We start from the raw sequence: 24,803 nt of genomic DNA, 5'->3' as shown, positions 1-24,803 counted from the left end.
AAACCAAAAATGTAAACTTTCCAGAAACTAAGAAAACAGTTTTTGTTAAATATAGTGATGGTGATTATAACAAACACATTAATAAATGTAGATATAACCATAAAGTCTGGATCATTCGGTTTAAAATATTTTTTCATTTTTCTAACTGAGGTTTGGTTCAGTTTGTGTTATGGAGCTTCATGTTGTGTGAATACTGGAAGTCAGGTTAAGATCATCTTTGGAGGTGGAACCAGATTAATCATTGAACCCAGTGAGTACTGATACGGATCATAAACAGTGTTAATAAGGGACATTTAAAAACTAGTGATTTACTGAAATACATAGAGAAAACAGAAACGAACAAATAATGAGATAAAAACAAAAGAAAAACTGAGAGAAGAACTTACAGATACATGAAGTAATGTTCTATAAAAAAGATTTAATACCAAAGTCATTTAAGTTGCTTACTGTGATCTTGTGCGTATTTTGTACGTTTGGACATTTTTCTCCACACTGATGGTCAGTTTGTCTGCAGGTTACTGTTGGATTAAACTTTCAGCTCTTCAGTCTCAGTCTGGTGTCTGAGAGTTTTTATCAGGCTGGTAAACACAGTGTGACTGTGGGGAATAGATTTCTGTTCGGCCAAGGAATCAGGCTGAACATTCAGACTTGTAAGTTCCCATTAACTTTGACAGTCTCCAACAAAATGAGCTGAAAATTTTAACATACATTAGTCAAAGTCGAAGAAACAGCTTCACCTGCAGGCGCTTTGACTCCAAATCTATTTTAGTCTTTAATCAGTGTCTGAATTACTATACTATTTTTTTTTCACTGACTAAACATGAAACTAATCTGAACCAGAACCATTAGATAACATTTCCCACTGTTGTTACCAAATGTAATTTTTTTGGATAACAACATTCGTCGTGTGTCGTGTCGTGTGTTTTCCAGAGCTTTATTTAATTTCTGTAATTTAGCTAGAGTTGCTCAATGCCAGCTGGTTGAGTCAATGAGGTTTGTGTACTGAGGCTTCAGATTGTGTGAATGTTAACAAGCTCATCTTTGGAAGTGGCACTAAACTACATGTTAATGCCAGTAAGTGACAACATTCTTCTAACAACATACAAAAACCAGACATGGATTTTAGATTAGCTTAATGATTACTTTTCAAAATTGTAAGTAAAATTGCAAAATAATGCTTGAATGCGAGTCCGCTCATCTAAACTATCTGATGTCAAACATGAAGTTTGAATGCAAGTTTGAATTTTGTGACTGAGTGAAATGGAACTGGTAACAGGGGTAGATGTACTGTCATCAGTCATTGTTCTTGGAGTAAGTACTGAAGTACAAAAAGTGCAAATTTCTGAAGACAAAAATTTGCAGTTTCTATAGTATATTTTAAATGTTCCATTAATGCAGTGAACTCTGTCCACGCGGACTGTCGGCTCTGTTAGATATTCTGCTGATGCATCACCATTATGAAACAGTACGATTGCAGCTTTCTCTGAGATGTGCAGATGTTAGCAGCAGCTTTTTCCCATTAAAATGACAAATGTTAATTCATGGATTATAGCATTATAGCATATATGAGCTGCTTCACTGTTGATATGAAGTTGATAGAGTTGTAGCCGTGCAGAGTTTATGTAATGGTGTCTTGTGTTGTGTGAATACTGGAACCTACAAGCTAATCTTTGGGTCAGGAATCAGACTAAACGTTGATGCTCGTAAGTCCAGTCAGTTTCTTATAATATATATAATAATAAATCACTCTTGAGAATATAATCTGTCACCATCAGAGCCCAAAATTCAGATTCTGAACTGTTTTCCTCTTTTAAGGAAAGATCACAAGCGAAATGTTCATGTGATCTCAAATCTTTAAAATGGTGGACACTTGATTTTGAATTTAAATATAGTTTGAGTGTGCAGTTTAGATTTAGTCCATTTAAATTTTTTGAAATCCCTTCCATTATGATGTATTATTGCTGCTGGGTGTTTAGTGATTTGTCTTACTTAAATGAGGATTTGTTATTTTCATCATCTTACTCTCATTTGACACAAAAATGCTCTGTCATCCAGATAAAATGTGACTCTTTCCCCCATAATGTTGACATACATCATGCAGTCTTTCTTATATCAGTTATTGTGATGGCAACAAACACGGTGTGTCATATGACAAGATCACATTTGGCCGAGGGATAAAACTGATCATTGATACAAGTAAGTTCAGACGACGATTGGATGAAAAGTAGATTCCTGAAAATAAAGTAGAAGTCATTGAATTACATTTTTATGTGTTCCTAACCTTTTTCTGTAATATTGCCATAGGCCACATTGCCATATTCGGACATGATGTTTTTAAAAGTAGTATTTTATTGTGCAAACCACTTAACAATAGAGCTGAAAAATTATTCAGTCTTAGTTTTATTTGAATGCACTCATAATTGATTCGTAGTGGACATGGCAATGAAAAAGGGACTCAAACATGGTGCATTTAATAATTATGGTACTTAAGTCAAAGTTCTACCAAGCCAAATACTATTTTGCTCTTACTGCTTTGTTTTTTCCTATGTTTTATCTGTAATTAGTTTATGTTTAGAGATACAACTGCCTGTGTAGTTATTGTTCAGATCAGATTCACTGTGTGACTTTTTCTGGAAACAACAAAGTCATTTTTGGAGCAGGAACCAAACTTACTGTAGATACCAGTGAGTATTATAAATATCAGTTCACTTCTTTAAATCTGCCAAATCTGCTGCAATTAACGTTTGAAGGTTCAGGATTAACTTTAAAAAACATTGGTCAATTATTAAGGCTAGAATAATAATGTGATCAGAGACTTTGTACCGTCAAAATGTCAATTCTTTTGGGGAAATGAGTATAATGTAACCAATGGGGGAGCATATCTTAGAACAAAATGAAAGTTTTTACCGAGGTGCAAGGACAGGTTATAATGACTTGAATTTCAGGACATTTAACCATTTGACCAACCACTGGCTCCTAATTTACAAAATAATTTTTTTGGGCCTAGAAGTTACTAACTGCAAAAAACTAAACAAAAGTTCTAGAAGAGTTTCCCAAGATGGCTAAAATGTCATGATGAAGTCTGGAGGAATGTAAGTTATCAAATAATGGTTTTATTTTAATAGAAGTTGGAAAACCCTATGATTATATTCATCAGTGTGAGCTGTGTAGTTATTGATAGAGGCAGAAACACTGTGAGACTGAAACTGGAGCCCGAAAAATAATTTTTGGTGAAGGAATAGAGTTGACTATTGAATCCAGTGAGTATAATATTAACTATAATTTTAACTTTTAAAGTATCTCTACTGTATTTAGGCAGTGAACACTAGTATTTGCCTCTACACTTTACGTTGTAATTATTGATTTTTTTATTTTGAAATTTAAAATATAAATTTATAAACCAATTTATACAAATGTAGTATTTTAGTTTAAAAAAAAAAAAACAACTCAAGTCAAGGGAAATTTTCCATTTGGTCAAAAGATTCAAAAACATCTTTTGCTAGAAAGATTGAAGTCATTTCATACATATGTCTGCCCTTAACATTTAATATGTAGTGATTTTTTTTTTTTAAATTGACCCGTAACCTGTTAACTGTAACTCTTTTATCTACCAGAGGAAATAGTTCATGTAGTTATTGTTGCGCTGCGACTGACTGTGTGACTACGTCTGGAAACTGGAAAATCATTTTTGGAAAAGGAACCAAACTAACTGTAGAGAGCAGTGAGTATCCCAAATATAAATAGTAAAATGAGAGGCTGATTTTTAAAGGAAACCCCAAGGGAGACAGTAGTTGGTCTCATACAAGGTTTTTATCAGGTTGTTTTACTAGGAAACCTAAAATGGGAAAAAAGCGAAGTGCAAAATATTTCTCCTGTTTTTAGAGTGTAATAGTTAATTTAATCCACTTGTTGATGCTAGCTGATGTAATTAGTGTTAATTGAAGCAGATGTAGTCCATGTTGTTATTGTTGAGGTCAGATCCACTGTGTGACTGTTGGGACAGGAAACTATAAACTCATTTTTGGAGAGGGGACCAAAGTGCTTGTAGATAACAGTGAGTATCAAGAATCCATACTTTAAAAATCGAACAAATTAAAACGTTTCTTAATGGTTGTTCATTCAACAGTGTTAATTGGCAAAGACAGCTATGGCTGCAAATCTTATGGCAACTGGCTCTAATGACACATTTTGAGCACATGTATATTTTTGTCAGAATATCTTACATGTGTCTTAGAGTCATCTCGTTAATACATTAAACTGTATTAGCTCAAAGCCTTGATGAGCCTGTTTTACTATCACACCGTAAAAAAAAAAAAAAAAAGCTCTTCAAGCACAAAATTGTTTTACTGTTTTTACATCATAATCATTACTTAACGCCATTAGTCGCTAAATACTGAACTGGTGTTGACTGAAGCAGAGACCATGTGGTTATTGTTCAGATTAAATCCACTGTGTGACTGGTGGAACAGGAAACTATAAACTAACTTTTGGAGAAGGAGTTAAACTACTTGTAGAAACCCGTGAGTATCAAGAGCTTATATATTCTAAAGATAACATTCAAATAGAGGCTTTTTTGGAGTCTAGCATAGTGTGACACAGTCAGTTTATGGCTAGAAGAAACATGACAGCTAAATGTAATGACACATCATGGCAACGCATATATTTGAAAAAACTGTCTTTACTGTCTCCACTGACTTAAAATCATTGTTTTACTGTATTTAACCAATGTATTTCAGTATGGGGACTATTTTAGGCAGTTTTAGTATGAAGCTATAGCTCTTTAGCTCTTAAAATATTTTTGCTAATTTTACCTCTTAACTATTAATTCACTGCATTAGTTGTTGTCAACAGGTGTAACAGGTGTTGATTTTAGTGGTAGCAGTCTTTGTACTTATTGTTCACATCAGATTCACTGTGTGACTACTGGAGGAGGAAACCTGAAACTCATTTTTGGAAAGGGAACTAAACTAAGCATAGAAAGCAGTGAGTATCAAGAATGTATATATTCAATAGATGAAAATAAATCAGTGTTTTTGTTTGATATTCATGCTGAGGTATTATTTGGTATTAGCAGAACACACACACACTAACATAATAATTGCCAAATTAAATAACACGTTTAGACAGCAGTATTGTTAATAAAAGGGAGTCGTCCCTGATCAGGTACAGCTTGCTCAAACATCTTAAATAATGTGTTGCATGGAAAATGGACATGTTCAGTTAATTATTCATGAGATCAGGTTATGATTGTAGTGTGCATGTGTTTGGTGTCATTAGTCATTTTTAGACAATAGCAAATACACGGATTTAATATTATCATGTAGATGATGTGCTTGAGTCCTTCACAGTTAATTTCTTTAGAGGTAAGTTACTGTTCTGAGATGAAACAGTGTGTGACTGGCACTGGGGCAGCAAGCTGGAAAATCATTTTTGGGGAAGGAGTTAGACTAACCATTGAGGCCAGTGAGTATCCTGATAATTTAAAGTCTAATTATTATTGTCTGCTGGCTTTTCTCTTTGGATGTGGATGTAGACCTGATAAAGGTCAGTCTATTGGAAAGAAAAACTATATAACTCAAAGTGTAGCTCTATAAAAATGCATTTCACAGACACAGACACAACATTAATCAGAGATACTTACTATAACTTGATTAACAGAAAATATTACAGGTATATATACTAACCACCATTTAACCTTCAGCTTGCGTAATTCGGATTCGCAATGTGAATACATGACAATTTAAAATGATGTGATGTTACTAATTTGTGACGAAAAGAAAAACCTCTCTAAGTTCCCATTTTAAGTTTAGAGTAGAAATGAATACATTTCTACATAGCTCTTAACTAGTGATAAATTTTATTAGTTTCAGGAGTTTTAACTGATGTATTAACCCATTTTTATTACTGTTTAGAATCTCGAAAGTTCCTCAGAAATTATTGGAATAAAATAGATAAATTCCTTCAGTCCTTTGACTTCAGTCCATCTCTGTATTTATGTAGTTGCATTTCTCAGAGTGTGACTGACTCTGGAGTTGCTAAACTCATCTTTGGATCTGGGACTAAACTGATAGTTGTCGCCAGTAAGTTAACTTAATATTTATGATCTTTTCTTTTTTTTAACACTACAGTCACTCAAAATGTTCTCTTTAAGATTATAGGTATATGAAAAGGTAAAAACAAATGAAATTATATAAATATAGTAGATAAACTAGAAACATAAGTCTTTATCTAAAGATAAAGATTTTTATCTTTGTCATATTCTCAGATGCATTCCAGCTAAAACATAAATGTTTGCAAGAAAATGGCATTCATACATACAAGACTCAAGAGTAATGTTACACAATGTTGTAAATTATTGTAGTTAATAGCATATACTATTACTTAGATTTTAGCAATGCTAAAAAGTATTCCTAAAACCATTGTGTAGCTTCATGATGAAATAGCTCATGTAGTTATTGTTGAGATCAGATGCGCTGTGTGACCTCAGGAGCAGGAAACTTGAAACTTATTTTTGGCGAAGGAATCAAACTAACTGTAGAAAACAGTGAGTATTAAGAATTCATCTGTTTTAATGATATATTGATTTTAACTGATGTGTGTTATGATTGCAGTATATGTAATGACAGCAGAATGTCAAGTCAGTTTGGTTTTATTTTAGTTATATAGCCCCAAATCACAGATCACAAATCTGCCTCAAACAGCTTTAAATCTAATGATGTCTAAACTCATCTTTGGCTCTGGCATTAAACTAAAAGTTGGCTCCAATAAGTAAATTTAAACATACCATGCCTTTTTAATTTGACGTTACAGTTCCAACTTTCTTCCCTACAAAATGCCATTTGGGAGAGACATGGTTTTCACAAAAAGGCCGTTCTGTCTTTTCTGACTTTTATACACAGACATCTGAATTATATAATCAAAATATATATAATCAGTCATTTACCTAAGAATTTGCAGTCACATAACAGTACATTTTTCTTGTTAGTTGTAACTTTAGCTTAATAATGAAAAAGTCTATGTAGTTATTGCTCAGATCAAATCCACTGTGTGACTACTTCAGGAAACAGAAGGCTGTTTTTTGGAAAAGGGACCAAATTAACAGTTGAAAACAGTGAGTATTAAGAGCTGAAATGCTTAAAAGAAAAAGTGTCTGTTTTTATTTATTTTGTTTGCTTTACCATAAAAACACTGTTCATACTTGGAAATATGATAGCAACTAATGGTACAGTTTAATAATAATTAGTTGCAGGTGCAGTTTTTTCTTGTTGTTATTATGGAAAAATGAAAATCACTTAACCATCTTGAGTGTTTGAAATTCAACATAAATCCAAATTAATTAAATAATACGGTCATCAAAACTCCATCATTAAAAGTACAGCTGTTTGCAGATGATGTGATTGAATTTATTAATGTCAGATTCTTTATGCTGCAGTTTTTTGTTGAGGGAACAAACACTGTGTGACTGGGACAGGAAGTTGGAAAATATTTTTTGGAAATGGCATCAAACTGATTGTCGAGAACAGTAAGTTCAATTATTAATATGAATTATCTACAGTTAATTATATGGATCCACAGTGGACATAAACTAAAAATCTGTGACAGGGCCGTATCTGTGACATCTGCTTTAGCCTTTAGTCTGTAAAAGTGAACCCCTTGTATTTTTAGCCTAAAACTACATTTACAACTACATGTACATAACCGGTCCATCACAGTGAAACAAATATTGTATGTATTAACAACTAATCTTAGACATTATTATTATTTGTGATTATTTATTTTCTCTAAAACCCCACAAAGACAGACTGGTTTCTAAATTATCACTGAAATCATGCAACCTTTAAAATAATAATAAAAAAAGGTATTTGCAAAATAATTGCATTTGCATTTCTAAACTGATGGCTTGTTGGCTGTTGTGATGTTTTGGTCCCGCAGAAGCTTTCAGGGTTTGACCTCATGGTTTATGTCACTGGGTTTCTTAATGTGTGAATGGATTTGGGAATAAGCTCATCTTTGGCTCTGGCACAAAACTGATAGTTGAATCAAGTAAGTTTCTTTATTCATTTGTGAGGAATGATCTATGATCTAATTTAACCCTGAATTCAGCATTTTCACCTGGATCCACACTCTCAGTTAAATAAACTCTAAGTAAATCTTTAGGTTGAAACGCCCTTTTACCTCATTACTGTTATGTGTTTATGTAATGTTTTAAGACAACTAGGAATATATTATTTGTGTAGTATCTTGAAAATATAAGTAGAGTTGCTTCATGAGGAAACTTTCCACGTCATGGATCTCAGGGTTTAGGTAGTTGGGTTTCTTACTGTGTGACTGGTTATGGAAACTCAAAACTTGTCCTTGGTTCTGGCACAAAACTCAGAGTTGAATCAAGTAAGTTATTTTATTAATCTGCTAGAATTGATAGTTGACACATGCAGCTCTCTTAATTCAACATTTTTACCTGGATTTGTTCCCGCCGCACATATGTACAAATACTGCTGGATGAACTTAGTTCAGATAAAAATATGGCTTCTAAACTCCAATGTATGCAAGTAATGGTTTAATTTCTGTAAAGTTACTGTGCATTGATAATGACTTGTTAGTTAGTGATGCTTCAATCCCCATTAGTTATATACAAATCGAGGTAAAGGTCCATGCAATTGATCTCACGATTGATCTCAGGGTTCACTCATATGGATGGATTCCTTATTCTGTGGCTGGCTATTTGAATTCAAAATTATATTTTGGTCAGCTGCTTTCTTAATTTATAAGAAATGATAATCTAATGTAACTGAGATGTCCACCAGCAGCTTCAGTAAAAATATAAAAACATCAGAAAAAAATTAATTTTAGACGTTTTGTAATATTTAATTCCTGAAATATGACCTTAACTGTACACTAAAAATATAATTTTACTGATCACTTGTTTTGATAAGTATATATCTTCATGAGGAGATAATACATGTCACTGACCTCAGGGTTTATGTAATTGCATTTCTTATTGTGTGTCTGGCTATTCTGGTAACAAGCTCATCTTTGGTTCTGGCGTGAAAGTGGTGGTTGAATCAAGTAAGTTACTTAATTCATTTATGAGAACGTATCTTTGATTTAATTTATCTCCCTGAATTCATAAATATTTACCTGGTTCTACAATGAATGAAAATCCAACCATCAGTTCACCTATAAGTAAAAACACCAGTTAAACCTTTAGTTCAGACAAAAACATAGCTTTTAAAACTCCTATTGATTCCACTGATGATTTAATTTCTGAATCATTTTATTTTCTGTGCAGACCTAAGAACTCAAATGTTTGAATTCAAATATGAATGTTAGGGTTTATGTAGTTGGGTTTGTCATTGTGTGACTGGCTACTCAAATAACAAATTCGTCTTTGGGTCTGGCACAAAACTGATGGTTCAATCAAGTAAGTTTTTGTAATTATTTGTAAGAAATTATGTTTGATCAGATAGAAATCTCAGAATTTTCACCAGTTTCTGAAATGCCCACTGGCAGCAACAGTCCAAGAAACGATCCCAAAAAACCCAAAACAAATCAAACAAAACAAAACAGGAAACTAGATAAATCTAAATGTCAAACAAAAGGATCTATAACAATTTGTTTATACATCACATTTGAAATATGAACAGAGTATCTTGGTGAGGAATTAGGCAGTGTTATTATTGTTCAGAGCAGATCCACTGTGTGACTGCCTCAGCAGGAACTGGGAAACTGATTTTTGGAAAAGGGACCAAACTTACGATAGAGAACAGTGAGTATTAACAATTTAAAGCTTAGAAATTAAAATGGATCTGGAAAAACCATAACGGTATTTACCAAAATCTGAGATTTATCCAGTATAGAGTACAGAAACTATACGTATACATGTAACTGTGCTGTCAGGGAAAGAATTAAGAGAACTCAGAGAGATGTTGAGAGAGAGAGATCACAGTTGTTAATTAAATTGTTTTTGTCTTATTGGTGCCAAGGAATGTTGAAAAAACACATTTCTGTATCCAGTATTAAATAGCTCTGGTATTTAATACTCATTAGTTTGCAGACTGAACAGTTTATTATTTCGGGAAAAAATTTTAATCTGACTCAGTGTTGTCACTGTTGAAGTTTCATGAGGAAATAGACCATAGTTATTGTGCAGATGAGATCCACTGTGTGACTACTTCAGGATCAAACTGGAAGCTTACTTTTGGAAAAGGAATGAAACTGATTGTAGAAAGCAGTGAGTAGAATTTTAATATTCAATACGTAAAGTCAGTTTCAGTCAGTTAGTTAGTTAATCCTCTGACCTCAGGCTGGGTATTTTTATCAGACGTATTTTTATTTTTATTTTTTAAGTATTTTTTGCCTTTATTTATAGGACAGTGAGAGAGAGACAGGAAGCAGGGAGAGAGTGGGAATGACATGCAGTAAGGGTCCAGCCAGATCGGGAGTCGAGCCGGGTCCGCCTGCTCAGACCACTAGGGCCCACATGGTACGCGCCCTAACCATTCGGCTATGAGGGCACCCCCTTTTATCAGATGTATTTAAAGTAAGATAATCCTTAATTAGTCCCACAGCAGGGAAATATACAAAATTTATCTGATCTTTTATTTGTAGTCTCCAGATGTTTTTGTTGAGTCACTTTCCACTGTGTGAATGCTGGAGTGAAGCTCCTCTTCAGCACTGGAACAACTCTACGTGTACATACAAGTAAGAAGAAAGTATTTTAGTTATTTTAAAATGCTTCAGTTATTAATTAATAAAGAAATAGTAAGAGTAGATCGTTGACACATATTCAAAAATGTTCTTGTTAAGATATAAGATAGTGGATTGTTAAATGTTCAGTAGAGGATAGTAGAACAAGCTGATCAGTGCAAACAGCCTGAATCTAATTTAACATCATATTTCATAACATAATCATGAGATACTTACCTTGTTATGATGAAAACAAAAACATAACATTTCTGTTTCCAATGATGGCACTTCTGTGCAGCTGTAGTCTTTTCAAGTGATAAACAGTTCAAAACATTTTTTTAAATTAATTTCACTCCAGTAGCAGTGATACTGTGTTTCTGAGCTGAGATCAGTGGCAGAGTTTCTGTAGTTGTTGCTATCACAGTGTGACTGGCTCTGGAGTTAATAAAATCTTCTTTGGTCCTGGCACTAAACTGACCATTGAATCCAGTAAGTTTGTTTTATCCATCATTACTTAAAGATTAGTGGCTGAGCTTGTAAATAATTCTAATATCAAGATTATTTATCTGTTATAATACCATGGATTCAAACTGAGGGTATTCATAGGTTAATTCATGGATGGTTCTAGTTCTGTGATGGTACAGATATTGAGTCTTATAATGAACCCTTAAACTGAAGAGTGATTTGAGAGTTTGAGGATAAAGTATTATTAGAAGGTAATCAGCGAGTGATTAAGGGGTGGTTGAGCAGTTTAATATTTTTCCACCTCTGTTAGTAACTGCCTTTAAAAGATTTTGTCAGGTTGATTGGTTGTATATTAGAGGTCAGTTTAAGGTATATGTTGGTTATAGATATTATAAAGGCAAAACATACCACCACCTAAAAAACATTTGTCAACACTGACCTTAAACCCAGTTAAAAATAGTTAATTTAATGCCTTCTCTATCAGCAGTACATTCAAGTTTGGATTTGAACGTTTTGCTCATTAAAAGCAGCCAGCAGTTGAAGTCAGTTTTTGTTCATCCTGTTGTCGTTGTGTGAATCTCGGAGGAACAAAACTTCTCTTTGGCAGTGGAACAACTCTGTCGGTACAAACCAGTAAGAAAAAGATGTTCTTTACGATTTTCTGTTGTAGTTGTAGTAGTAGTTAAATAATTCACATCATAGTTCATCACAAAACTCAGTGTTTTGTCTCAAGAATAAAATGAGTTGTTGTAAAAAATGTACTAGTGAAACTTATGAACGTTCCATTACACAACACAGTTTTTAGAAAAGAAAAAAATATCCAACAATTCTCTAAAAACTGTAGCTGGAGTATTTGGTTTGTAGTTGATCACTGTGTGACTGACGCTGGACTCAGAAAACTCAGTTTTGGAAGAGGAACCAAGTTAGTTACTGAAACCAGTGAGTCAAATCATATTTATTTATTTGTACTTGTAATAATTTGTTGTAATAATTCTTTCTTTTAAACTGTTTACTCTCCATCTCAGTTTCACACCACAGACACAATCAGCAAAATCAAACTGGATTTACACTTTACACTTACAAGGTTTTAATTCCATTCAGTCAGTAACATTACTCTGCCATTCAAATAACAAAATAACACTCACGGAAAAATAGCAGATGTCATGTTAGTCCAGAGATTTATCTTGGTTATTAGTGTGGGAAGAAAGTTCTCTATAAGTTACTGTGTAAAATACAATACCAATATCTATCAAGACACAATCCAAAGTTTTCATCAGATATTCCTTAAAGGCAGACACGTACATAATGAAATAATGAATATAACAAAAAAGCATGTGATTGTAAAGTATCTGAATGCATTCGAGTTTGTGAAGGAGGTTCTGAGTTATTGTTCAGTCTTCCTGAACTGTGTGACTACAAGCGGTTATCAAAAACTCCAGTTTGGATCTGGAATTAAACTCATCATCCACAACAGTGAGTAAAACAATTTATTTCAACTGAATCATAAAGACAAAAACACATCTGCAAATAATATAAAAATATACTGAACATAATTTTGCTTGTTTGCTTATCATAATGTTTTAAAACTTATGCTACTGAGGCGTTATGTTAGTAAGAAAGTTATAAAGCTATTGACTGTAAAAACCAACAAATGGACCATTCTCCAGACAGAACTGACTCAACACTAAATATTCTACGTTTCAGAACATGAGGAAAAATTGCCATTTTTAAACAATATAGCACATACACAAACACACAGTTGTTAGTGAGTTTATGTTATGAAGTGTCCCGGTGTGTGAATGATGGGACTGGAAGGCTGATCTTTGGACAAGGAACTGAGCTGAAAATACAAAACAGTAAGACCATTAAACACATAATCACTGAATCAATCACTGAGCACTTACTAACTAAAACGTTAGGAAAGGCTGAGACAACATTAATAGATACTGTTTAATACAATCATAGTTGTATCACCAACAGCTGTGCTACACATTTAATTGTAAATATCTGTGATGAGAAGTGCTGAAATGGCAAATGTATTTACTTTTGATAAATGATTCATTATTTAAGATTAAACAAGAAATTTTCAAATAACCTATACCTTGAGCCTTCGACGGTATAATTAACAATGTGTTGTGTATAGTGAAAAAGAAATCGTAGATTACTTGATAATGGAAATAGATTCTGGTGGTTAAAAGCTCCTTTTCCATTTTACACTTTCCAGTAGCTAGTTTATAAATTTAACCCTTAAAAAATCCCCTAATAACCAACATCAGTCAAAACCAAAGATGTATAAAGAGAAAAAAGTAATTAAAACTTTATTAAGAACCTTCAGTTTCTGTTAAGAAGTGTCTGAGTTCTTGTTCAGTCTTCCTAAACTGTGTGACTGGAGCTGGTCTCCAAAAACTCCAGTTTGGATCTGGAATTAAACTCATCGTCCATGACAGTGAGTAAAAACTGTTTGTGGTTATAATCAAGTCTGCAATAAAATAAACATAAATAGATTTCACATTGACCTGACCACTAAGTAAGAACATTCTGTTGTGAGAATAGGTTCTCTTTAACTTTAACGTCTTTTTATCTTGAAAGAAAACATAATACGAATATAATGACTGACTTTGAGAGCTCCAAAAATGTTATTAGAGCTGGTGTCATGTTGAAAAAGGACTGAAGTTGTAAGGTCTTTGAAACCTTAAGAGTTTGTAAAGAAGAATATGAGTTATTGTTCAGCCTCTCTAAACTGTGTGACTGTAACTGGCTCCCAAAAACTCCAGTTTGGGTCTGGAATTAAACTCATCGTCCATGACAGTGAGTAAAAACTGTTTATTACAACTAAATCATAGCGATAAAGAAACCTACAGCAAATATACACAAACATAAATCTCTTGTCTTAGATATAAAAACACAAATAGATTGCATCAGGTAATAATGTGAAGTTGAACAGTTTCAGCAGGTTTTAAGGTTTAAAATGAAAAAACTCGGCTCCTCACTGTGTGAATTATGGTAGAAACAAACCGGATCAGGCTCAAAGTTGAGAGTTCACACCAGTAAATTCACTTTAACAGTTTGTTTGATGTTAAAGATAATTTCTAATAATAATCTGTGAACTAATGAGTTGAGTTTGTAATAGGGACACATATTTTAATATTTCTTATGTGAGCATTATTTGCTCCTAGACACAGGTAAGTGCGTAGGTAGTCCGTTGCAGGTTTAAATGATCATAATTTTGTCTCCAGTGTTGATTCATGCAGTAAAATCAAGTTTCCTTCCTTTGATTTAATCTTTAATGGTGATAACATTTCATATGTCACATTATTGGCTCTAATTCCATTGAAAAACAGCTTTAATTATATTCAGATAGAACAGGTGTTTGTTGAATATGGGAAATCACTCAAATGTATATAATACCCTTCAACAAACACTAATAATTACATCACAAGGAAAAAAAAAACTGTTTTAATGGTTTATTATTTAGGTGTTACACTCACCAGAGTGAAAACAAGTTTAGACAAGTTTAGAAGTTCAGAGGTTTTTGAACTGACAACATGTACAGTGTGAATGATGCTGCACGGAAACTCATCTTCGGGAAAGGAATGAAACTCTTCGTACAGTCCAGTAAGAATGAAACAGAAATCTTTATTATAGTTGTTTTTAGTTTGAGGATAACTTTCTGTCCGTAGTCATTTTCCAAAGTTAACTACAGAGCATCATATAACTCACCAAACTGTGCAAGACAGAAAAGGAGCATCCAAGGTAAATTATGGGACTAAGCTGCCATCAACCTATAACACTTCTTCTCAGACCCATCCAACTGAAAAACTGACACTGAATAAATCAATAGCTCTTCAGACAGAACAGATTCAATGGTAAACATTTCAAGTAAAATATTCATTCATTCAATCTATATGAAAACGTAGCAACTAGAAAACTAGTGTTTTTCTAAAAATGTCCTGAGTCAAACATTCACCTGCTCAGTGAGTTTGTGTTATGAAGCGTCTCAGTGTGTGAATGACGGGACTCAAAGACTATTGTTTGGACGAGGAACTGAGCTAAAGATACAAAACAGTAAGATTTTACGTTCATAAAAAAATGATCTTTATTCAGAGTGGAATTCAACAACAACGACTTCATTAGACATTTTATTGTAAAGAATGTTTATATGTGGTGAATATTACAGCAGTAATTAGTTAATGACCTGCCCTTCAGGTAAAAGTTAATGACAGTGTTAAGGTCAAATTTAATCCCCTCATTAATGAACTCTAAACCACTGTACTGTATCTCCAGGTCAGTTAGAATATGTGGACCAATTCTAAATCAGAATATCAGATCATGACACAGTCTTGACTGCAGTATCAGCCAGTAAAGAACACAGTAACAGTGTGAGTACTTTGTGTGGATCAGGCTTCAGGTTCTTGTTAAAGCTCTCTATGATGTGTGACTCAGTCTGGACTCCAAAAGATCTTGTTTGGATCAGGGATTCGTGTCTCAGTTGAAACACGTGAGTCCAGTTTCAGTTCATTCAGCAGCTGATTGGTCAGTTTAAAGTTTTCCATTAATATTGATTTATGACATAATTAAGGCTAAACATATTGGATATAGATGCAGCTTCATCACAGACACACTAAAACATTACTTTTCCATCCATAAAGTAAATATCTGTATTGCACTCATTCTATGTTGAAACAAACATACCTTTAGTCAACAGTGAACTTTTCTAACATCTTGTTACTGCACTGTTCAACAGTTTAGTTTAGCTGAATATTATTCTCTGAAATACTAGTTCCTGTCTAATTATTTCACATGTAGTGTTTGTTGGTGTGTGTCCTGTCAGCATGTTATTGTTGAGGTTTGATGCAGAGTGTGAATAACAACAGGAAAATGATTTTTGGTTCAGGAATTCAACTGAGAATTGAAACACGTGAGTTGAAAGTTTTATAAAATGTGATGTTAGATCCAAAGTTTCCTTTGTTGTGGTGTTATGTAGGATGATTAACTCTGAATAGATAACAGGAGTATAGAGTGCTTTTAACTGTATTTCTTCAACTATATCTCCAGTGTTCAGTTCTGCTTTACATTACATTACATTACATTACATTATGCTTTGGAAGAAACATGATTTCTTATCTTGAATACTGAAAGTTCAGTAGCTACGCTGGCAGTTAAAAACATCATCAAAGATAAATTTACTGTGTCCACGTGTTGAGATGGATGAACTGTAATATCCATCCAACCAATGTATTTAAGCTTTAAAGTAATAGTGTCGTGTTAAACTGAAGCTGAAGCTACACAGAGCTGAGAGTTTGATGGTTTTTGCTCTGGAGTGGATGAATGTGTGAATGACGGATACAAGTTCACTTTTGGAAATGGCATCAAACTACATGTCCAGACTCGTAAGTTGTTTATCGTCATTAAGATAAATGTCAAATGGCAGTTTTCTTTAATGGAAAGGTCATTCATCAGTTTGTTGTTGAAACTAGGTGTAATTAGTGTCAGTATGTGAATTATTTAAATCCACATGCAGCAGTGTAATCCTCTACTTAAAGATAATTTGGCTAGCTTCATTTCCAGAACTGACTGAAGAGAGTACGTACCTCTCAGTAGTCAGCAGTTGGACAGTGTTATAGGACAGTAACAGTGATGTGATCTGAGCTGATAGGGTTTGTTGTGCTGCGGCTGCTGACTGTGTAAATGCTGCTGGCTCTAAAATTATCTTTGGAGCTGGAATCCATTTAATCGTACAAACGAGTGAGTCAACACATGGTGATCATTAATACAGCTGAGTCACTGATGAAGGCCAAAAACCTTCATCCATCTGTAGGAAGCTAAAATTGGGTTTTTAGGGCTGAAACAGTGAGTCAAATATCTGATCATCAAATCATGATTTTCTGATTAATGTCCACCAATTACTGCTCAGCATAATGAGAAATCATTAAAACAGCATTCATTATGGTAATTACCTGCAGTAACAGAATGAGGTTTAGTGGCAGCAACAATCTGGCTAACATGGTGATACATGTTTTTGTGGAGGAGTTGATGTCTGTGTGACAAGTGGATGGAAAATAACGTTTGGCCATGGGATCAGATTAAATGTGCAGCTGAGTGAGTCTAGTTTATGATATACATATTACATAGATGTTTCTTCTTTTAATTAAAACATTAATTTAATAAGGGATAAACAATAACTATTTCAGAGATACTGAAAACTACAATAATGCACCAAGTGCACATTGTTTGAAATGGCAATGAAAATAAGATGACTCTTAATGTAAATCACTACAATCTATAGATTTATTGAATTTATTTAGAAACATAAACTGAGTGAGAGATGTTGTCTGTATAATGAAGGAGCTCCAGTGGTTTTTGAATGCTGCTAACCTGCTGTGTGAATAGTAACAACTACAAACTCCTGTTTGGATCTGGAATCAAAGTTACAGTTTTGTCATGTAAGTGCATTTTGTGTTCACTCAGCCATTTCACATTTCTGACTGTTAGAAAGACCTGGTTGTTATTTCAGACTGGTGATTATTAATAATTATTGTTAAAGTTAGGACTTAACATCAGCAGAACATGACACTTAAAAAAAAACAACACTCTGAAAACACACTGAAAATACAAAAATGAAGTATCTGTATTAATACAAAACTACAATGTTTGTACAAAGTCTCTAAATACTTCATCACAACAATACAAACAGTGAAATGAGTCTGTTGTTCAGAGGAAGCATACAGATTAATCATAATATGAAGTAGTTATGTTCGTGAAAGAATTGGACGTTACACAGCCACTGCTTTTTGTTTTACTCATAAATATGTGAACGAGTCCAATCAAATGTTTGATTTTATATTTTAACTTTTTAGATTTAATGCAGCTAAAACAAAACATTAAAGTTATTCTGGATAAAAGAGACATTTAATAGAGGTCAACTATGGTTTGACATGTTTAAACATATAAACATGGAAACAGCTCTCAGTCCTTTAGTTACCTGCGGTTTTTGCAGCCAGATAAATGTGTGTGTGAATAACGTCAGGATGGTGTTTGGATCTGGAATCAATCTTATTGTCATGGAAAGTAAGTTTGAGACTTAAATACACTGAAGGTAGATATTTCATTTATGTTTCAATATAATATTGCGACTCATAGCCTTTTTCCCAATCCAGTGTAAAAAATGTAAAGTTGTGTTTGACATCATCAAGTTAATCTAGACAGAAGCTATTTGCTTTTAAATGAATTCACATAATCATGTTTAAAAACACTTAGTTACTGATCTTAATCTCACATTTCACACCAATATTATTTACACATGAACATATATTTCGATCACAGTGGAGTTTTGTCAGAGGTTTCCATCATGTCTCATCGATGTAAAGGTTTAGTTTTAATTATTAATAAGGTTTAAGTTCATGCACGTCTGCGTTGGAAAACAACGCACAATAAAATAACATAACGTTGACAAGGTTTGATTATAATTAGCATCAAAGTAACAGTAATACCACTGATATTCTGTATTATATACTATGATACTATACAGACATGTAACACTGAAGCAAAAAGCCAAATAATTATTAAACTAATAATGAATGACTCAAAATTATTTGTGAAATATGAACAACTCGGAAAAAACAGAAATGTGTTTGTTGAAGGACAGGTCGAATCGTTGCTCTGGTTTTTGTAACTGGTTTATTTCCTGTGTGAATAACAACAACTTCAAAATCACATTTGGATCTGGAATCAGAGTATTTGTACTGTCCAGTAAGTTTATTTTCTACAATAACACACCTGTGCATTATATTACCTTTGACACGTTTGACCATTTAAAAGAATCTTAAAGAGACAACATGAAATTCTCCATAATGTGACAGTGATTTTCTTTTTGTAGCATTTGCAGTTCAAAGCTGGATTAGAAAATACACATGTTGTTGCAGACTCACCTCATTACAACATTCATGTATTATTAATAGAAATGTTAAAGGCAGAAACACTGACTCACCTCCCACACTGTAATAATACAAAGACTATAATACAGAAATCAACGAGTTACTTTATTTCATTACTAATTAAGAAGAGGAAAGCAACAAAGAGGTAACCTGTCCCCACTGACTGTGCTTTTATGACCATAAAAATTATTTTCAGTGTTCAGTGTAATGATAATAATGCTAATTAGTTAGGCAGTGAAATTTGTATTCAAATTTCTGAATATTAATAAACATGAAAAGGTAAAAATGGACCTTTAGTTAAGTATGTAAGTGGTGTTTTTGCAGCCAGACAAACTGTAGTGTGAATGACAACATCAGGACTTTATTTGGATCTGGACTTAAACTTTTCGTTCAGACCAGTGAGTGTGAAGCCGTGGTGTATTTATAACTGAACTTGTTATTGCACTACTGAAAGAGATTAATAATAAAAATGTCACCATTCAAAATGCATTAGGAACATTATAGCACATACAGTCAACATTTACAACTTTCAACAGTTTCAACAGTTGAGACAATTTCAACAGTTCTCTACCAACCACATATTGTAAAATTGTTATAATAATAATAATCACCAGAAAAGACAGAGAACGTAAGAGAACTGTGCAGTAATTGTCCAACACCGTAACACTGTGTGACACAATTCGGGGGAAACAAATTCATATTTGGTTCTGGAGCTAAACTTATGCTGGAAACAAGTGAGTAATCAGTTACTAAGGTAACATGTACATCTGGATTATATTGTGAATATCATTATGGCAGTCGTGTTGAGATGAGGGTTGAGATTCCATCATGTTTTATTTTACCAAAAATAACTCTAATACCAACTGTAGTTAACAGCTGTCCATCTACGTCTCTGTTCCTGAAGCAGAAATGACAGAGCTTCACTCAGAGACTGCTGTTGTTTTTGTAACTAGACAATCTGTTGTGTGAATTACAACGACAACAAAATCCTGTTTGGATCAGGATCTAAAGTCGTTGTTGTGTTGCGTAAGTTGTTAACGAAGCTTCTCCACCTGTTTGTTGATAATATTAGCATTAGCTGCCATAATTGTTTCCAAATGTTCCTACAAGAGCCACTTATTAAAACAGTTTCTCATATTTTAAAAGTACAGCCACATTCCTTTTCTAATGATAAATACAGCTTCAGTTTACTTCAAATGTATCTCAAAGAGTAAAGAGTATATGCATTGCACTTTGTGTACTTTCAGAGAGTACACTTTTTAATTATACTTACAATAACAGAAGAGCTGTAACTTGTACCTGTACTCTAACTGTATTATCACAAATATCATATTGTTATTTAATATAAAAACAACCTAAATACACAAAAATATATAACATTGCAGTATACTGAATATACACATGCTTTTGTGACTGTGCTAAAATAGATTAACCAAATTAAGCATAACACAAATATTCCAAATTATACAAGTATTTTTGGAAAATATTCAAGGCTCTAATGTACATCCGTTTTGTGTATTCAAATACAGTACACATCAAATAAAGACAAGTAAATAAGTAAGTATACTGTTAATGTTGCACTTTAGTTTGAGCATGTCATTAAAAACAGACTAAAACCGTTCATATTTGAATGAACTGGATGAAAGAATATTTAAATGTTTTCAACAAAAAACTGAAAATCAATATTAATTTAATTTAAAATAACTAAAAATGTGCTTTTAATGTTTGTCTGGTAAAGGTGAAATAAACATATAACTTTAAACTTGCAGCAGCTGATAACTTGAACTGATCTTTGAACACATTCACAGTAATTCAACATTTCTCCCAGCAGTGGTCAGATTACTGGGGATTATGAATTTTCCTTTTCAGTGCAGCAGAGTTTCAGAGTGTGTTTCAATCACAGTGTGTCTGTGAGTGACGTCCTCTTCTGTTTTGGATGCAGTTTGAGTTTCTCTTTTCTCCTCATTTGTTTAGTTATTTAATCTTCAACTATAAAACTGGATATACAGTTAAAATGGAAATCTTTGAACATTATTCTTTTGAATTCACGTGTTGCTTTTCTTTTGTGTTTTTCAGGGGACGAATACCGACCGTCCTACTATGAACTGGAACATGGTAATACCAAGGTGTGCCTTGCCACTGGATACAGCAGACAAAAGGCAACAGAAAAACATCCCCTCTTTAATGACACGGATATTACAAACAGGGCCGTTCGGATAGAAGGAGACTCCCTGTTCAACAATGTGGTTTTCTTAAATCGTTCAGATGAAATCCTATGTGAAAACGGTGAGTGATTTCATATAAATCATAAAAGTGAAGTAATTTTCAGTCCACACCTACAGTACCTGACAAAGATCATAATACATAAGGGATATATACAGTTATTAATATGCAATTATAAATATGTTTTCCTGACATGAATGAAATGATTCTGAATAAATTCACAATTAAATGGGAAACCTGGCATTAAAATGACAAATTATATCATCACATATAAATTCAATTTGAAAAAGGGAAAATGGAACTGAAAAACCTGGAACTGGAAATGAAAACTTGAATCTGTGAGCATGTGACTGTTGAAGACAAGGATTAATCACAAACTAATGATCAGTTGTTGTGTCTGATGTCTTTCAGAGACTAAACCTGAGGGAGAGACTCCATGTGTCGATATGGTTGAGAAAGGTTTGTATTGAATCTTACTGAACAGTTTAAACGTTTTAAAAAGCTCTGATTGGTTTTGGGTTTAATATTTGGGACGTGTTGTTTGCAGATCCGACGGTGAACACAATGGCTCTGACCATGCTGGTCCTCAGAGTGATCTTCATCAAGACCATCGTCTTCAACCTCCTGATGACTCTGCGGCTGTGGATCAGTCACTGTGAGTACAAAACCACCACTCACACAAATATTGTTCTTTCTTACATTAAGCTTATATTTAATTTCCTCTGATTTATCAGCACATTTACTCACGTGTCCTCCCAGTTCTTTACATTCTATCTTACTATTAGTTTTCATAAGTTCAATCATTTTCAACCAAAAGTGTCAACGATATCATGGCTTTTATAAAAATGACAGTTTGGTGCTTTTATTTGTTTTACATTGTAGTAAATTTGATCCTTTGGTTTTGATCAGACCAATAAAACATATGAAGACGTCACTTTTGACTCTTTTGTTGTGGGCATTTTTCACTGTTCTCTGGTGTTCTACAGAATCATAATAATAATAATAATAATTTATGGTATAATGAGTAATGAGAATCATATTTTTTGCAGCTCTAGATTGCTTCCACTTTGTTGCTTTTTTGGTCTCTGTTAAACCATCCATCAATAATACTCAAAACTTCCTGCACAGCTTTTTCAGATTAAAAGCCTTCCAGAAGTTTAAAGTGCATATTCCCTCCCTCTCTTTGTTGGCTTTTAATATGAGACGCCTGCAGAAGTGTTGAGTTTCACTGACAGTAACTTAACAACGATTTCTAAAAGAAACAAGTGAACTAGAATAACGTGTTTTTTTTAAACTTGGGTTTAGTTTCAGTTGTTTCCATCAGTCAGATGATCACTCAAACCTCAGACTGCATTGAACAACCAATGACCATGTTTTTGAGCCTTCAGTTTCTCTTCTGGGGTTGTGGTGAAGGATAAGGGAGATAGTTGTGTAAAAAATAAAATACATAAATATAAACGACTGATAGCTAGTATGAGATGAGACATAAATTTGGGATTCCAATGACAAACACTTAAACCTCCATCTGCCATCCAGTATCAACTTGTCCCCAACAATACATGTAACCTACTCCTTTGTTTTACTAAATGCATTTACAAGAAATCCAGCAAGTCCGAAATCCCAAAGAATGCTGAGGCATCTTGATATGGATGGTTGGTACAAAACTCAGGACACAGCTCAGGGTAAATGTTTGGCATAGATGGTGGTTTTAGTTTGACTGAGTCGATATAAATCCATATAAACATGGTGTTTAGGAGACAGTGTTGCCATTATAATGACAGTACAGGGGGAGAACACATGAAGACAGAATTTTATACATCGTCACCGAGACATAAAACAAGTCCAGTTTATCCTGATCATCTAAACCACTGATGTGGAGGAGAAAAACAAGGTGAACGTCAAAGTTGTTATCTAACCTGTGTGTTGTTAAAGTCCAGTAGATCTTATAGACTCAGTGCTGGGTTCAACTGTGACTTTTGTGTTTGCCATAATTATGTAATCTCACTGATATATAGAATAATGGACACTAGAGATACTGTAACCACAGCAGACAGTCAGTGGCTCAGATGGTTCAGTTACACTGGATGTGGTTTGGATGCTGTTAGGGTTAGGGTCCACAGTTTCTGTCGTCAGCTTCCTGGAACCTACAGACAGTTGTTCACATTCTGTTTTCATTTTATTACAAGTGTTAAACTGAACTGGAGTCAGTAAATCTTTGTTGGATTTTTAATCATAAACATACATTTTTAATATTTTTTATATTTGATCTTTTTTAGAACTCGACCGACCTTCACCAGAAGAAAACTCCAAGATGACAAATTTGATGACCATTGGATCAATTTGATGAAAAATCATTTTCATCTGCTTCTGTATTGTGTATAAATATCATATGAGCTGTTCATCATACGTCTGTTAACATCATCATACTGTATTACATGTAGTGTTTATTGATAAGTTTAAGTTAGTTTTTTTGTCATATTGTCAGTGATGTTGTTTTTGATGGAGGTTTTACTCTTCCTGTCGTGCTGATGTAAATATCACAGTTACATTTAACAGTCTGAGCGACTGTCCAGCTTCCTGTAAAACTCAAGAAAAACTTTTAAAAACAGTGCTGTGTGAAATTTACTGTGTGATACTGTTACAATAAAAACTGAAATCAGACTGAAACTCTGCTGTGTTTTGTGTTTTGTTGGCAGTTGCTTTTTTCCTCATTGGTTCAGGCCTCTGAGGCTCCACAGCTGCATGAGCTCAGACGATAACTGGAAAATGAAGATCTATTTTATCCCTTTTTTCTACTGATCATATTCAAATACAGTTAGAGAAACATGATGCAGTGACACCAGCCTGACCTGAGGTCAGACTCCATGTTTGACCTCTTAATAACAAACTATTATGAAATCCCAGCTACAGAGTCAATTATAAGAAGTGGGTAAAGCTGACAGGATGATGAGTCTACAGTGTCCACATACGTTTGACGTGGAAAGAATTACTGAGGTCAGTGGTGGAGAGAGACAAGGGTGAACAGACACATTACTGTTTCATGTAAAGGGTCAAAGGTCGCTCTGAACAGGTCAACGTGTTTATTAATGATCAGAGTCCATGTGAGTGTTTGTGCCGCCTGATGATCTTTTCACCATTCAACAGAAAGTGCGAGATGATTTTTCTCTCGTTGGTGAAGAACAGTGGTAATACAGACGTAAAACATGGCTTCAAATATCAGTCATGATCAAACTCAGTTCATCTTCATCAGGACTGTGAAGTTTGATCAGATTTGATTGACAGTAACCAAACTACCCACTAACTCTCATCAAGTCCCACATTTTACTAAATGAGTCCAAACCACATCAAACCAATGAGAGAAGCACAAACAGGCGCCCAGACCTGGAGAAACATCCGACCGGCCGGAGCTGCTCTGTGAGCGGTCACATATTCAGGAAATCAGAGACGCCTGAAGGTCTGTGAGAACCTGGGATCATGTGTGTGTCATCAGGATGG

At 33.9% G+C, this 24,803-nt stretch overlaps 1 gene segment (V, D, J or C); it reads left to right on the top strand.

Annotated features, from left to right (window-relative positions):
• Positions 1–23,975, top strand: part of LOC108884880 (M1-specific T cell receptor alpha chain-like) — a 33,308-nt gene extending 9,333 nt beyond the window's left edge. The window contains 4 exon segments of the C gene segment in view: positions 21,162–21,371; positions 21,720–21,767; positions 21,856–21,963; positions 23,585–23,975. Coding sequence covers positions 21,162–21,371; positions 21,720–21,767; positions 21,856–21,963; positions 23,585–23,586 — 368 coding nt within the window.
• Positions 23,976–24,803: the final 828 nt, after the last annotated feature.

Source organism: Lates calcarifer, linkage group LG4 (genome assembly GCF_001640805.2).
Source record: "Lates calcarifer isolate ASB-BC8 linkage group LG4, TLL_Latcal_v3, whole genome shotgun sequence".
NCBI classification, from domain to species: Eukaryota; Metazoa; Chordata; class Actinopteri; family Centropomidae; genus Lates; species Lates calcarifer.
This window is presented reverse-complemented; position numbering and strand designations above follow the sequence as displayed.